This window comes from Danio aesculapii, chromosome 15 (assembly GCF_903798145.1).
Source record: "Danio aesculapii chromosome 15, fDanAes4.1, whole genome shotgun sequence".
In the NCBI taxonomy this organism is placed as follows: domain Eukaryota; kingdom Metazoa; phylum Chordata; class Actinopteri; order Cypriniformes; family Danionidae; genus Danio; species Danio aesculapii.
This window is the reverse complement of record NC_079449.1, coordinates 45,109,756-45,125,493: the sequence shown is the minus strand read 5'-3', so window position 1 is coordinate 45,125,493 and position 15,738 is coordinate 45,109,756. Positions and strand designations below refer to the sequence as shown.

The 15,738-nt window shown below is 39.1% G+C and overlaps 1 protein-coding gene across 1 annotated transcript in view; it reads left to right on the top strand.

Annotated features, from left to right (window-relative positions):
• Positions 1-14,203, top strand: part of tgfb1a (transforming growth factor, beta 1a) — a 34,449-nt gene extending 20,246 nt beyond the window's left edge. Inside the window, exons 2-7 of the mRNA XM_056474151.1 lie at positions 1,490-1,753; positions 4,390-4,476; positions 4,584-4,731; positions 7,561-7,711; positions 10,061-10,171; positions 12,268-14,203. Coding sequence (XP_056330126.1) covers positions 1,490-1,753; positions 4,390-4,476; positions 4,584-4,731; positions 7,561-7,711; positions 10,061-10,171; positions 12,268-12,315 — 809 coding nt within the window. The 3' untranslated portion in view covers positions 12,316-14,203. The remainder of the gene's footprint in view (positions 1-1,489; positions 1,754-4,389; positions 4,477-4,583; positions 4,732-7,560; positions 7,712-10,060; positions 10,172-12,267) is intronic.
• The last annotated feature ends 1,535 nt before the right edge of the window (positions 14,204-15,738 follow it).

Here is a 15,738-nt window from a genome sequence, read left to right as displayed (position 1 = left end):
TGGCTTAAAGTGGGAACCCTGAGCATCATGGACAGCATTGTGGCAGCAGTGGAGTCATTAGCCACATTTCCACTATCGGGCCAGTGTGAGCCAGGGCTTTAATCGGGCCTGGCCGGGCCAATAGCCCGGGAGGTTGAGAAATGAGGCCGAAATCATGTCGCGTTTCCACTGTCGGGCTAGTTGCTCGCAGCGCGTCACGCAAACACCGCCCCCAGAATGTCCCCCGAATCAAACGTCACACAACCCGTCACACAACCCGCCCACTTCAGCGGGAACAAAAAACTCAAATTATAACCACAAACACAGCCTGGCATCACTACGAGAGCTGGAAGATGGAGAACACCGAAGCCATTGCTTTTTTACTGTTTGTGGTCTGTTGGTGTAAGGCCAGACAGCGATCCCTGGATAAGGACATTCGAGTTCGGCGGCATTTACTTCGAACACAGATTTTTCTTAGTGAGTTGATCAAGCGCGATAGCAAAACAAATGTAAGGGAAGAAAGCATCTTGTCTCCTCTTTACCTGACAGGAAAACTCCGCCTTTGTACGTAACCCCGCCCCGAAGCCCCAGTTGGCCCTCCTTGGCCCAAGGTATTCGGCGGGCCGAAAAAGGCCGGACGCTGGCCCCAAGGAAGCCCCGCTTTGGCCCGATTACGCCCCGGAAGTGATAGTGGAAACGCGACTGGCCTTGGCTCGCTCGCTTTAGGCGCGATAGTGGAAACGCGGCTATTCAGGTTCCTGGGCACCACCATCTCTCAGGACCTGAAGTGGGACACTCACATTGACTCCATTGTCAAAAAAGCTCAACAGAGGCTGTACTTTCTTCGTCAGCTGAGGACGTTTAACATCCCAAAGGAGCTGCTGAAACAGTTCTACACCTCCATCATTGAATCAGTCATCTGCACATCAATAACTGTCTGGTTTAGCTCAGCTACTAAATACGATCTCCAAAGACTACGTCGAATAGTTCGGACTGCTGAGCGAATCACTGGTACAACCCTTCTACTCCCCAAGAACTGTACTTATCCAGAGCGAGCAGAAGGGCTGCCAAAATTACTCTGGACCCCTCACACCCAGCACACTGCCTCTTTGAATTTTTACCTTCTGGTCGACGCTACAGAGCACTGCGCACCAGAACAGCCCGACACAGAAACAGTTTCTTCCCTCAGGCAATCCATCTCATGAACACTTGATGATGATAATAATTGTGGAACCAACATCACTACTTGCTATACACTTTTATACACATATACACTTATTTAATAACACACTTTGCATGTTTTTTGCACAAAAAGTAGGTACCATCCACAATAATACCAGAATTTCTGCCCTTCCAATAAACATTGATAATTCCGCAACAAAATACTTAGTTCCTCAAAGTAACGATCACTGATTAGATAACATCAACCTGGAAATTCCCATGTGATGGCAAAGTGAGATCTATTTCCAGAATGAACTCAAACTTTTCCATTTCTCGTTTTCTTTTCCAGCTCAGAATAACACCAAGCATCAGATGTATTTCAACGTGTCCGAGATGAAGCGCAGTATTCCAGACCACCGGCTGCTGTCTCAAGCCGAGTTGCGTCTTCGGATCAAGAATCCCACCATGGACCAGGAGCAGAGGCTGGAGCTGTATCGCGGAGTGGGGGATCAGGCTCGATATTTGGGAACTCGCTTTGTCTCCAAGGACTTGTCCAATCGCTGGCTCTCATTTGACGTGAAACAGACAATGATAGAATGGCTGCAGGGTTCAGGTGAGGTGATGGTTGCACCAGGGTACTCTAACAGCAGTTTCCCACATGCAGCTGATGACTATACTTAAAACAATCATTCTTAACACTTCATGCGCCCACAGGAGTGTAGTCACGAATTATGGTTCACAAAAAATGTTTGGTTGAAACAGTCTGCAATATTAATTTATCCAACCCTGGCTCATTGCAGATACTGTACGTACCCAGGCCTACATTTCTAGCAAAATACGCTACCGGTGGTATGTCTGCTCGCAGTTTTTGTTTTTGCTAATTTCGAAGGGGCCGCTGTGTATGCTTTTTGATGATCACATCCTCTCGAGCATCCTCTTCTTGCATAGATCCACCAGAGGGCGCAATATACACTTCAGCCAACCAGGCTAGCTTGCTGACTGACCGACTGAGCCACCCACCCCCTTCCCTAAACTAGCTGATAGTGTTTTCAAAGGCAATCTAGAAAAGAAAAGCCGTCACAGCCACCTGATTTCACCATGTTTTCAGCCTGTTGTTTATTTATTTATTTTATGGCTTTACCTGGTTTCTGGAACCGTTCTTCGCTGGACTCGTCAATACGATCAATTTCGCTCCACGTCCCATGTCCACCAGCATGCACATCGAACTACTGAGCAAACTGGTAACACCAAAAAAATATCCGTACGGAGGTAAACGGTCAGCGGTAGTGTAAAAAGGAACAGAAGCTGTCGGAGGTGTCATACTGCCCCATAGCATTCATTTTAAAGACGAAATACAGCCTGACGTACCTCTGACTCCATAACTTGCATTCTCCAGAAATGTAGACACGGGTACGAATCCACAATGAGCCTGTGTTGAATTTATCACCCTTTATTTGAATGGACAATTCACGAATTTAACAAACTAATTGAATAAACTACTAGTTAGCTGCTTATTATTAGTTAGTAAGATATTAGTTGGGTTTAAGTTTGAGTATTTGGTAGGACTAGGGATGTAAAATAAGATCATATTTATAGAGCTTTTTCTTGGAATGCAAAATTACCCATTGTGCTTTGCGTGTTTGCGTAAGGTGAATGCTGCAAACTTCCGGTCGGCAGCTGATGCGTATAAATAGTAACATTAGGGCGGCTCTGAAATTATAGTTTTAATCTATTTCACTTGCTTTTAAAGGGCACCTATGGTAAAAAATCGACTTTTCAAGCTGTTTGGACAGCCATATGTGCATGTATGGTGTATAGACCGTCATATTGGGGTGATATAAACACACCCAGTGCTTTTTTTTTTCAATTTAAAGGGCACCTAGTTTACCTCTTTTTTTATGATTTAATATTAATATTATGGCTCTTCTGAGTGTGCCAGTTTAGGTTCAGTTTAAAACACAATTCAGATTTATTTATTATAATGTGTTAAAAAGTGTCATGTTGGGGGCGTGTCCACAGTTCGCTGATTTAGGGGTGTGTTGCTTCACATGTAGATTAGTTTCGGCTTCCCGCCAACGTAACAAGGGGGCGGGGCCATGAGCTCACCCGCTCTGCGTTTGCAACAGAGTCTGAAGCAGACTGAGAAGAGAAGGAGTGAGAGGATCACCATTCAGTCGTACATGTACGACTCTGACACAGACCAAGCAGAGAGTACAAAATCATTTGTGTCTTTGTACAGTTTTACAGCCAACTGTGTGCTAGTTTCAAGTGCCGAGCTTGTACACAGAAACTAATAACCACGCACACTGAATTTACTTTGACTGAGGCACCGGATGCGCCGCTCAAAGCCGCGACACGGCACACCAGACACTCTCTGTGACGCGGCAGAAACATGAAGTGTCCCGAATCGTCACGCCACGCATTTTTGAATTCTAAACATAGGTTTCTGCAGCTTGAGTCGACTTTAATGTACCCTGATAGAAACCTATGTTTAGAGTTCTAAAACGCATGCTAGTTAAGATCACAGGGAGCTTCTGGGATCACGAGAAATGCAAACGGCTGAAGTATAAGGTAGACTCAATGAGAAGTACACATGTTTGCAAACCTACCTAAAGATACAACCAATAATTCCGATTAGAGCGATAATGTGGAGAATATTGATCTTGTGTTGAGCCCAATGAGCCTTGCATCTAAAAATAGAGCTAGCGTGTTCCTTTAGTGATATCGCTTCGACTCACGCTGAAAATGGCGGACGTGCATCGACAAACTGAGGATATGATGACGCGCCTGTCAATCAATATTGGTGGGCGGGGGGACCGCTCTCCTACGTAAAGTTGCGGTCGATCTGAAAACAGCTCCAATTGGTCCACCGTTTTTTATGTTGTTAAATTGAAAAAAAAGCACTGGGTGTGCTTATATCACCCCAATATGACGGTCTATACACCATACATGCACATATGTCTGTCCAAACAGCTTGAAAAGTAGATTTTTTTACCATAGGTGCCCTTTAAGTCAATTAAACTTTATTACAGAAATTAATTACAGTTATAATTACACACAGTTATTTAATCAAGCATAAGTAAACATAAAACACTCGTATTTACACAATAAGTACATTGTAATGAATGATTGATTTCGGTGTAAGTACATATTAATTAAGGACACTTATTCTGAAGTGGGACCGAGTACTTTAAAATGCAAAAAAAAAAAGATTAAATGTTGTATATTGTGTGTGTTTGTGTTTAATAGAAGATGAAGAAACCTTGGAGTTAAGGTTATACTGCGGCTGTAAGGCAAACCAGCAGAGCACAGATAAGTTCCTCTTCACTATATCAGGTATGATAATCTCCGTAATCTGAAACAGCGCTGCATGTTTATGATGAAATAACCTGATATGCTTATTTTTTTATCTTTGTTTTCTTTGTGTTTGTGTGTGTTTTCAGGGCTAGACAAGCAGAGGGGGGACACTGCTGGTCTGGCCGATATGATGGTGAAGCCTTATATTTTGGCTTTATCTTTGCCTTCAAATGGCAACTCTCTTGCATCCGTTCGCAAGAAACGAGCTGTTGGCACCGATGAAACTTGTGATGAGTAAGTCTATGCTTTATGTACAGTTGAAGTCACAATTATTCCTCTTTTGATTTATTTTCTCTTCTAATATTTCCTATAATATTTTATTTTCTGGAGAAAGTCTTATTTGTTTTATTTCGACTAGAATAAAGCGGGTTATTAGCAGTCCTTAGTCGTTTAGGCATTATAGGAGTGGCAAATAAAAGGGCTATTCGTTTTGCAAGCGAAGCAGAGACAAGGCCGCAGGGTGGCTTTGGATTTAAGAGGGCTGATCCGTGGACTGCTACTGGGATGCAAGTCGGGACTTGATCAACCCCGGCTGAATCGTCTGTGTAGAGATCCGAAACACCCTTTGATCCCAGGCGGTGGCCCAGTGCATCCATGAGATGTTTCTTGCATAAGGTCAATATTATTAGCCCAATATTATATATTTGTTTCGATTGTCTACAGAGCAAACCACTGTCATTCAATGACTTGCTTGATTACCCTAACTTGCCTAATTAATCTAGTTAAGCCTTTAAAGGTCACTTTAAGCTGAATACTAGTATCTTCACAAATATCTAGTCAAATATTATGTGCTGTCATCATGGCAAAGACGAAAGAAATCAGTTTTTAGAAATGAGTTATTAAAACTATTATGTTTAGAAGTGTGTCTTCCCACCATTAAATAGAAATTGGGGGAAAAAATAATTCAGGAGGGCTAATAATTCTACTTCAACTGCATATTTCTGTCACAACTCTCTGAGATAACATTGATGTCTTTGAACGTCATAACATCTATGTATTGTTGACATAGCAGGTACACAGTGTCACAGTCAGGATCTGAACTCAGGTCTCTGGCGTGAGAGACTTAATTTCCACCACAGAGCCACAGATAGGCTATTTTTCGGCTATTTTATATATGTTTTTTCGGCGTCCATGTTAACAGATTAGAGCTTTCATACTGCACACAGCAGCAGCGCGTCAGTGCGAGGCGTGAGCGTCGCTGAAGCAGCAGTGCCGCGCTGGGTCTATTTTTGCCGCGCTGCTCACGCTCAATTAAAGTGACAGTGCATTGATAACGACCAAAACACATTGAATGACAGTAAAAAGTAGCAATTTTACCCAATAAATGCGGTAATAATATCCACTGATTTATATATGGTTAATCAAATGAACTTTTAAACGATTAAAAACTGCAACAAACATTTATTTAGGCCCAAAATATTTATTTACGGGAGTTGTAGTCTATAGCGAAGTGTATTGTGGGTATTGTAGTTCCATTACGCATGCTGGATGACCTGAGCTCGCCGTGTGCTGTGCTGCTGAAGCAGAGGAAGAAAGCTTTATTCGGCTGTTTTATGTTCACTCAAGTTATTCCACCAAGGAGCTGTTTGCACTGTGAACCTGACAAGACGAAAATAAGTAAAAGAAGGGCATGCATTGATTACTTTAGTCCGTCTCATCCTTTGCACGAGCTGTTACTCTGCTGCAGGACATTACTGAAGCGGAGAAAGTAACACTAGTTTGATAAACATATATACAGTAATATATATATATATATATATATATATATATATATATATATATATATATATATAGATAGATAGATAGATAGATAGATAGATAGATAGATAGATAGATAGATAGATAGATAGATAGATAGATATACGATCGCTCTGACCAGTTTTATTCTCAAGACATTAAGGAATGATAATAAATTGTTTGTTTTTTTCTGGATGACACCGGGTTTTTGGGTTCTGTTACACAGCCATGTCCACTTTTATTATTGTGGAAAAGCAAGTACAGAAACTTGATATTGCCAGTTTTTTCTACCATTGAGCCATGGGACCGTATGTTTTGCTATCTATGCGAGTCGAATGGCTTATAACTAGGGCCAGACAGAATCTGTGGACATTTTTTTGCCATTTCTGCTGAGAATATTGTAACAAAAAATATGTGGAATTATGCGGAATGATTTTGGGAGTATCATAACTAAAAACTAGACATATGAAATAAAAAAGTAATACCTTTTAAACTTTTATTTAATGTTTACAATGCAAATCCAATTGGAACCACTCATTTGGTAAACAAAGCAAGTCTCTCATATAATATCTCTACTAAAAGACAGAAAATATGACTTTACAAACTGTATTGTACATAAATCAGATGAACATTTTCATATCAGCCAATAATATTACTGAAATTAATTTAAAAACTGAATAAATATAAATTTACACACATTTACACAAGTAAATAAATAGACTCGATGGGCTAAAAATCTGCGAAAATCTGCATATTCTCGCACAGATTCCATCTGGGCCTACTTACTACTAATATTCTAGACTATGTGTGCCTTGGCTACCTTGCTGACCAATTTAACCCTAACAAACTACTCTATGTATGTCTGGGCTACCTTTCTGGATAACTTTAACACAAGTGAACTTTACTATTTGTGCCTTGGCTACTTTGCTGACCAATTCAGCTAGATTATGTGTGCCTGGGCTATCTTGTAGAATGGCTCAACACTGGGTGGCTTATGACTATGTGTACCTGGGCTACCACCTGGGCTTATTAGTACACTAATACTGCACACTATGTGTCCTTGTTACAATATGTCAATAAAGACATTAAGTAATAATAATAATTTCAAATATAGATTTTTTTTTCCTGGAAAACACAAGGTTTCTAGGGTTTTTTATGCAGTCGTGTCCACAAAAAGGAGTGATGCAGCTCTGGCTACAATGTTCTTAAATATGAAGCGTGTAGGTTTATTAATTAACTGCTACAGTTACAAAAGTTGATAAAACAAGAACCACTGAATACATGATAAGACAATCTAAATCCCTCCTTTCCAATATTCTTTGGCAGAAAAACGGAGACCTGCTGTATGCGGAAGCTTTACATTGACTTTCGGAAAGATCTGGGTTGGAAGTGGATCCACAAGCCCAAGGGGTACTTTGCCAACTACTGCATGGGGTCCTGTACCTACATCTGGAATGCTGAGAACAAATACTCTCAGGTAGCATGTTTTTTTTTTGGCCATTCTTGATCCATTTGACTTTAGAAAAGATAAACAAACAAATAATTCAATATTTTTAATGGTTTCTTATTGGATTAGTTCCTAACCTCAAGGTTGCTGTACAAAGAAAATGTTATAGTATAGCGACAACAAAATACAATCATACACTTTGGATTTTGTTGCCATGTTTTTACTACTACTACTACTACAGATGCATGTTATCTCAGTGTCACATTTACATTCCTTTGTATTACAATGTTTAATACTCTGGAAATTAAGGATACTCACTGTTAAAAATGTTTTACAATGGAAACCCCAATCTGGCAAGTGTGTTATGCTAGATGTTTGTTTTCCTGATAGCCCATACATTTTCAATAGCTTACAGACCAGTCGAGCACATTGACTCGATTACAACCCCAGACAAAAAATGCAATCACCACTCTCTGAAAATGTTCGTTTAATTGTGTGGAAAAAATAAAATAAGAAGTCACATACATACAAAACCATTTGCATTTAACAGTCCAATCGTCTGGCTTTAAGTAACACTTAAAATAATTTAAAAAAGAAAGAAAATTGTAGTCAATTGCAACTGTTTTATGGAGCAAACAGATGAGGAACAACATGTGGAATCACTAAATTCTGAGGAGCTTGTTATGGGATCACTATGTACTTTGCTGTTGTAAAACAAACACCTGCATCAGATTACATCTGCTAATTAATCTGCAGTTTAAAAAGAGCTCTTGCACACTTTAGCTCTGTTAAACCAAGATATATTCGATAAGAGAAAATCAGTTTAACAAGGGTGAGAATTATTAAACATCTTGATGGTAAATCATCATGGAATGTTGAAAAGGTTGTTAGTCGGTGTCTAAAATCTGGACCAAGTGCAAAGCAAGTGGGAAGGTTGTAAAAGTAAAATATACTGGCAGACCAAAGACATCAAAGCGCCAAGATAGAAAACTTAAAGCGATATGCCCCTGTTCTGTGATTTTTGGGGTTATTCAGTGGTCAAAAGTTGCCCTGTCACATTACATCCTTTTTAAACTCTTAAACCTCAATATACTTGAACATTTTCAGTCAGGTTTATCCCACCCACAACAGTACTGCTTTGTTTAAAAGACTTGATAAGGTCAGTTGATCCTGTGGATAATGCAGTTTTGGTTTTACTGGATTTGAGCACAGTTTTTGATACAGTAGATCATAATATTCATCTGTCACATCTTGAATATTGGGTTTGCATATGACTCTCTTCATTTCTCAAATCCAGATCATTTCCAGTGTCTGTTGGTCAGTTTAGTTTATCATCTACCTCTCTTTTTTCAATCCAGGCTAATTGGCTAATATTTGCAAAACGTAAAATACGTTGCTTCAGATTCATTTCGCTGCAGCTTCTGATAACAAATCCATTAGAGGGCGCTGTCTACATTTTTTTCAGAATCTTAAATATGTTACTTTGCCTGTGTTTTGTTATATGTGACATTTACAAGTCCTTGTACATGTCCATGAGAAGGCGGACAGATCAACTGACCCAAAACCCTCCTTAAACCCAACCAAAAGAGTAAATTGCAATGCAGTCACAGTTTTACCATGACTTTACATTGCTCAGCCTGTTTTGTGGAACCATGCTTCACTGGACTCAAACCTGAGCACCCTACATCACAAGTACAATACTGTACAAGGTGAGCTACTGAGCAAACTGACCATGCAAGAATAGTTAGAGATAGGCGAGGCAAACATTACATTACAAATCATACACACCGTTAAGTTGTTTATGTGGTGTTGTGCAAAGAACTGCACAAAAACGAATCCTTTATTCATCAAATATATGTAAATAACATTAATGTGAACAGAAACAAAAGGCGCTGGTGTCATACTGCCCCTTAGTGTTTGTTTTATAGAGGAATTGCAGTGAAAGTGGTTGTGGTTTCACAAAAATGTGCACTGAAGCCTGAATTTCAATTGAGCCTGTGTTGGGTGTTCCTCTGGGGTCCATTTTGGGGGCATTGCTCTTTAAATTATACATGCTTCCACTTGTTAAAATCATAAGGAAATACAAAATCTCTTTTCCTTTATATGTCAATCATTCTCAACTCTACATTTCAATAAAATCTTAAAACGCTCTTAGTCTTGATGTAATTAACCTTTGGTCTCTCTAAAACCAGAATGAGTTGGCCATCCATGGTTTAAAATGCATTCAAAAAGAGTGAGTAGAGTGTGAATGGTGTAAAATCTATCCAATGAGCTGCTTGAGAAGCTAGAATATATGATTTTAAACATTAATTGTCACTGTGTTATCTGAATTGTGTAGCTTTTTATGCTAATGTTAGTATGTTTATTTGTTTCTCACAGATATTAGCCTTGTACAAACACCACAACCCTGGTGCCTCGGCTCAGCCATGCTGCGTACCCGCAATCCTTGACCCTCTGCCAATTCTTTATTATGTGGGAAGGCAACACAAGGTAAATGTCTATATTATTACTTCCGGACTGATGAATATGAGAGCTTTTAAAGCAGTAAGTGCCTTCTTGAGTGCAATTACTGAGAACAATTTGGTATAAAGTCCCGGTGTACTTCAAACAAAGCACTTTTAGTACTTCGTTTGAGTCCAAAAAGAAGTTCAAAAAGGCTGAGTGATGTGAGTATGCTAACTTTATGACACACCCACGTTGTAGTTGGATGGGTTGTAAATGTGTTGTTTAGGACCAAAACAAACTGCCCAAAAAGGTCGCTTTGGTGAGCGGTTTCAAACTGCCGAAACAAACTCAAAACAAACTTCGATTTGGTCGGATTTTATTTTTGCCAACCAGTGATTGTGTGTGTTTTGGCTACCCTGCCGAATGGAATAACATTAGTTTTTTCTGACCAGTGATTATGTGTGCCTGGGCTACCTTGCCGAATGAAATGACATTCGTTTTTGGCGACCAGTGATTATGTGTGCCTGGGCTACCTTGCCGAATGAAATGACATTCGTTTTTGGCGACCAGTGATCATGTGTGCCTGGGCTACCTTGCCGAAAAGAATAACATTAGTTTTTTCGCGACCAGTGATTATGTGTGCCTGGGCTACCTTGCCGAATTAAATAACATTCGTTTTTGGCGACCAGTTACTACGTGTGCTTGGGCTACCTTGCCAAATGAAATAACATTCGTTTTTGGCAACCAGTTATTATGTGGCTAGGGCTACCTTGCCGAAAAGAATAACATTCGTTTTTGGCGACCAGTTATTATGTGTGCCTGGGCTACCTTGCCGAATGAAATAACATTCGTTTTTGGCGACCAATGATTATGTGTGCCTGGGCTACCTTGCCGAATTAAATAACATTCATTTTTGGCGACCAGTTGCTACGTGTGCCTGGGCTACCTTGCCGAATTAAATAACATTAGTTTTTGGCGACCAGTTATTATGTGTGCCTGGGCTACCTTGCCAAATTTAATAACATTAGTTTTTGGCAACCAGTTATTATGTGTGCCTGGGCTACCTTGCCGAATGAAATAACATTCGTTTTTGGCGACCAGTTATTATGTGTGCCTGGGCTACCTTGCCGAATAAAATAACATTCGTTTTTGGCGACCAGTTATTATGTGTGCCTGGGCTACCTTGCCGATTAGAGTAACAATCATTTTTGGCGACCAGTGATTATGTGTGCCTGGGCTACCTTGCCGAATTTAATAACATTCGTTTTTGGCGACCAGTTATTATGTGTGCCTGGGCTACCTTGCCGAATTAAATAACATGCGTTTTTGGCGACCAGTTATTATGTGGCTAGGTCTGTCTTACCGAATTAAATAACATTCGTTTTTGGCGACCAGTTACTACGTGTGCCTGGGCTACCTTGCCGAATTAAATAACATGCGTTTTTGGCGACCAGTTATTATGTGGCTAGGTCTGCCTTGCCGAATGAAATAACATTCTTTTTTGGCGACCTGTGATTATGTTTGCCTGGGCTACCTTGCCGAATTTAATAACATTCGTTTTTGGCGACCAGTTTTTATGTGTGCCTGGGCTACCTTGCCGAATTAAATAACATGCGTTTTTGGCGACCAGTTATTATGTGGCTAGGTCTGTCTTACCGAATTAAATAACATTCGTTTTTGGCGACCAGTTACTACGTGTGCCTGGGCTACCTTGCCGAATTAAATAACATGCGTTTTTGGCGACCAGTTATTATGTGGCTAGGTCTGCCTTACCGAATTAAATAACATTCGTTTTTGGTGACCAGTTACTATGTGTGTTTGGGCTACCTTGCCGAATAGAATAACATTAGTTTTTGGCGACCAGTTATTATGTGGCTAGGGCTACCTTGCCGAATGGAATAACACTCGTGGCTTATGACTATGTGTACCTGGGCTACCTGGTGCCTGGGTTTATTAGTGCGCGCTATGTGTTCTTGTAATAATATATGTTTTGTATTGCGTCAACCAGTTTTCTATTTTCAGTTATTTATCTTTTATTTTATTTAAAGTATACTGGGGCCTTGTATCTAAGAAAAACATAGTATAATGTTTTAGAAACAAACTAACATGAATGAGTTGTGTCATCTTTGCTCTGTTTCTAGGTGGAGCAATTGTCCAACATGGTGGTGAAGAACTGCAAGTGCAGTTAAGAGCTCATCTGACTACAATACACTACCTTCAGAAAGTGCTCCATGGCTCTATTTCTCTCTGGGAATGATAAGTAAGCCAACACACAGGAAAATGGACATACGTAATATCTCAATGGACGGAAACATTGTCAAAAAAAAGGAGAAATGATGAGAGGTGGACTAAATCAGAGGGAATAGGATGTAGAAAAGGATACAAATCTCTTTGAAAATGCTTGCACAATATCACACAAAGACATTCTGTTACAGCATTTGACCAAACAAGCTCGATATTAAACCAAATATATGCTTCTGATATCTTTATAATGTGTATATTTACATTATTAATTCCGTTAATTTATTACGCTCGTCACATTGATTGCACCACGAAAGCCGCCTAGTAGCATCGCATGCCAAATGTAAAATGAAGATTTCTAATGGTGCTGTATTGATCAAGGAAGGCATGCCAAAGAAACTAATACCATGTGTCAATTGATGGTAAACGCAGATTAAAAAGAAATGTATGCACTAAACAATGGAGGTGAAGGCTCATGGCAAACAGTATGAGACTTATGTCTACAAAGGCAAGGGCACTAGAATATGTATTCATGAAATTCTTTGTTTTTAAGTGCAGGACTGGTTGTTGTGAAACCCGATGGATCACATGCAAACATGTTTTTGTAATCGGTCTGAGAAAACGAGTAATATGCTCACAAACTATATGTTGCACACTATTCAAGTGTTACAAGAAGACACATTTCAAAGCTGCCTATTTAGGGTCTGTTCATTTAAAGAAATGTTTTTAAAAATTTGACTTGATAAAACTGTGTTGATCAATCAGAAAGATGTGTTCAGGTCATGTTTTATTAAAAATAATAATAAACTGAATTTTATTTTAGGGCAATTAAAGGGGTCCTATTATGCCCCTTTTTACAAGATGTAAAATAAGTCTCTGATGTTCCTAGATTGTGTGTGTGTGAAGTTTCAGCTTAAAATAGCACATTAATAATGTGTTATAACTCTCTGAAACTGACCCATTTAGGCTTTGATCCTAATTGTGTCATTTTGGTGACTGTCGCTTTAAATTGAAATGAGATTGTGGTGTTTTTAAAAGAGGGCGGAGCTACAGATGTCTATGTGTCAGCATCGTGGCAGATTTCAAAACAAGACTAACGCCCTATGCTAATGAGGGAGAGGTGGTTACTAGTGGGCGGGGCTTTTCCCCTCTGATGACACGTACAAAGGGAGAATGTCAATCAAAGTGTTTCTGCAGACCGTTTCTATCAAGTCTGATTATAAACAATTCAATTAATACATTTTTACTATTAGAGGCTGGTTATATTCACACACTGCTGACACACAACTGTGTTTAATGTCTTCGTAAAAGTGATTTTCGCATAATAGGTGCCCTTTAATATTGTTTTGAAATTCAATCAGTTTTAAAATTGACTGCATTTTGTTCTGTAATGCAGCTAATCGATCGATTATTACAGTTTTCGATACTTGCGTGAAAGTATTTCACACAGTATGTGATCAAAAGAAATTATGATCATATAAATAGTGTTTATCTTATGAACACAACGTCCACACACACACACACAAACAAAAACATGGTCCTAAAAATGTTGGGTTTTTATTTTTATTTAAATGTATATTTTTTTCTCTCACGGTTTTGAGGTGAAATTTAATATTTTTTTTACGTACAGTACGTGTGCATATTGCTGTGTTTGTGTTGGTGAGAAAGTTTGAGTTGGTAAAGAAATGTTTCTTGCAAAATGTATGTCTGTCTTTCGGTTTTGAGGTGAAATTTGACTGATGTGACTTTTTTTTTTCATGTATGTGTAAGTTTGTATATTGCTGTAATTGTGTTGGTGAGAAAGTTTGAGTTAGTAAAGACATTATTGTGTCTGTATTGATGTGTTCGTGTGTTCCATCAGCACAGGGCCCACTTTTATGGCCTCATCTCTTATTATAAAAGTGGAGAACTTTTTTTTTTTGGTGAAGTTTGTTCATTTTGATACATTTTTCAGGTCAGACAACGTTAGGGGGTAACTGGGTACATGATCAATTCTGAATGTGCTTTACACTGGTGAGTGGGCTTGACAAACCACCTGTAGAAACACTCTCTTTCATCTCTCTGACACTTTGGGCTCTATTTTAACGATCTAGGCGCAAAGTCTAAAGCTCATGGCGCAAAAGCATTAAGTGCGTAATCCAAATCAACTTTTGCTATTTTAAGGACGGAAAAATGCGCTTTGAGCCGCGGCGCATGGTCTAACAGGGTTGTGCTTATTCTCTTAATGAGTTATGTGTGTGTGTTTTGAGCATAACGTGTGTTAAATAAATCAATCTCTAATCTTCCATTCTCTTTAAGAGTCAGTGGCATCGCTCCATGGTGCATTTGCTATTTACATGGCGACTTTGTAAGTGTAAAAACTGCTTCACTAGTGAGAAAACGGTTAAACAGAGCATCTGCAGCACGAGGATAAAGAACGAGCCTCCTCCATTCAGCCTCTTTACTTTCTCTTTACTTTACTTTTTCTCTTTACTCCTTTACTTTCGTGGAATCTCACTTCACTGAAGACATCCATTAGTCTACATATTTGATTTCATTTGTTAAGCTCAAATTTGTTTCCAAACTATTTCTAAATTCAGTTCTAATTTCCAGCAAAGGAATAAATGAACAATAATAATGAAGTGTGGTCAAAAAACTATATAGTTGTATCCAAACACACGTCCTGTTCTTATGCCCCATATGGTGATGCAAACGTCTCCAAAACCCCACGGGTGGGCAAATCTAAACTAGTTTTAATTAAAACAATACAAATCTGCATATAATAAATAATACTGCTAATAATAATAACATTATACTAATGCAGATTATCATGAATAAACTGAAAAAAGAGGTGAAGAAGGCATGGAGGCAGTGGTGTTTATATTGATGTAGAAAATAATCAGTTTTGTAATATTTTAATCCTTTAATTGTCTTCATTTGTAAATATATTTGTGTGTTGCTGTACATCCTGAGTGTATTCAGCAATGTGTAAGCGTTTGGACCTGCAAAGGCGCATAACTATATGCGCTGGACTTTAGAGCAGCTTTCAGTTGGTTAATGGTGCGGTCTATTTCAGTTCCTCAAAATAGCAACGCGCCAACAATGCGCCTTAACACACCTCCATTATAGACCAGCACACCCATGAATCCACAAAGTGGCAGAAATGGATCTGCTATTTAAACAACGAGACGAAAAACGTACAAAATAGGGTTGCGCTGGTCTAAAAATAGCACCAAATCGCGCCAAACACGTCTTGTGCCTTATTGCGCTGGGTGTATGATAGGGTCTTTTACTGACACTTGCACTAGACAATTTCTTACAACAACTTCCTATATAAAAAAAAATATATATATATACCTATATAAATATATATAAAAAAAAACCAACATTGT